Genomic DNA, 1549 nt, shown 5'->3' with positions numbered 1-1549 from the left:
CAAAGTTACATGCTGGCTATGACTCCCGCTCTGTAAAAAAAAAAAAACTATTACTTGTACCTGAGTGAAGACAGAAAGCACCTGACAAGAATTCACAAAATTAAAAAACGTGTTGTGATGGTCAGCCTTTACATCTTTTTAAATCAAATTTTAAGATGCAACTGCTATAATATGAAACACAGGTTCCACACTTTATTAGCTGTACTACCTTAGGCAAGAAGTTTAACTTCCCTGAAATTAGTTTACTCACCTATAAAATGAGAAAACCATGGTTCTGTCCCTTAGCAGATTAAATTATGTGATAAACACTTACATAGCACTTACTATGATCCTGGCACTGTTCTAAGCACTTGACAAATATTACCTTTTAAAATCATCAAAACAACATTTTAAGATGAAGCAAAAAGAGGTTCAGGGGCTTCCCTGGTGGCGCAGTGGTTGGGGAATCTGCCTGCCAGTGCGGGGGACACGGGTTCGAGCCCTGGTCTGGGAGGATCCCACATGCCGCGGAGCGACTAGGCCCGTGAGCCACAATTACTGAGCCTGCGCGTCTGGGGCCTGTGCTCCGCAACAAGAGAGGCCGCGATGGTGAGAGGCCCGCGCACCGCGGTGAAGAGTGGTCCCCGCTTGCCGCAGCTAGAGAAAGCCCTCGCACAGAAACAAAGACCCAATGCAGCCATGAATAAATAAAGAAAGAAAGAAAGAAAGAAAATTAAAAAAAAAAGAGGTTCAGTAATCCACAGTGACAATAGCAAGAGAACAATAACTTTCACTAACTTTCCGATGTCCATGGGATCAAATCCAGCAGTAAGAGCAACTGCTAACATTGACTGAGTGTCTGCTAATGCGGAATGTGTTGTGCTCAGTGCCTTCCTTGCATTGTCTTCTATAACCCTTAGAACAGTCCCCTAGGTAGGTACTGTAAGTGTGTCCTCAGGATATTCAGGCTCAGAGAGGTTACGTAACATGCTCGTGAGCGAGAGAGCAAAGATTTGAACATGGGTCTGTGGGAGTTCAGAGGCTTCGTCACTACGTGACAGTTTGTTCCATTTTGTTAGGATGGTGTACACAGTCTTTCAGACCCTGAACCTGGCCACACCGACCTCACTCCAGATCTGGGAGAGTTCTGAGTTGACACCAAGACCTTTTAAGCCCCTGGCCTCTGCTCCTACTGTTCCTCACCTGGTCTTCCTCAAAACTCCTATTCATCCCTCAAGGCCCCACCTTCCCGGACCTCCAGAGGCACAGTTAACTGTTCCCTTATCTGCTGCTCTTTCAGTTAGAAATTCATGCTTGTAAGTCACCATGTACCATATTGTTTCTACATTTTTTACCAGCTTGTTTCTTACAAATTATGACTTTCACAAAGGCTAAGACCATGTTTTATACAATTTGGTATACACTGTATTCCTGGCTTTCAGCACAATTCCCAGAACATGACAAGGACCGAACAACCACTTGCTGAATTAACACACACCTCCAGCGCAGAGGATATTCCCAAGAATCACCTGTAACATCAAAGCACCATTTGCTATGTACAAAGGATGGA

General features: G+C 44.5%; 1 protein-coding gene across 1 annotated transcript in view; it reads right to left on the bottom strand.

The window, feature by feature from the left end:
* Positions 1–791, bottom strand: part of LOC130704579 (calpain-2 catalytic subunit-like) — a 20599-nt gene extending 19808 nt beyond the window's left edge. The window contains exon 1 of the mRNA XM_057526017.1: positions 778–791. Coding sequence (XP_057382000.1) covers positions 778–791 — 14 coding nt within the window. The remainder of the gene's footprint in view (positions 1–777) is intronic.
* Between the last annotated feature and the right edge of the window lie 758 nt (positions 792–1549).

Source organism: Balaenoptera acutorostrata, chromosome 1, assembly GCF_949987535.1.
Source record: "Balaenoptera acutorostrata chromosome 1, mBalAcu1.1, whole genome shotgun sequence".
NCBI classification, from domain to species: Eukaryota; Metazoa; Chordata; class Mammalia; order Artiodactyla; family Balaenopteridae; genus Balaenoptera; species Balaenoptera acutorostrata.
This window is presented reverse-complemented; position numbering and strand designations above follow the sequence as displayed.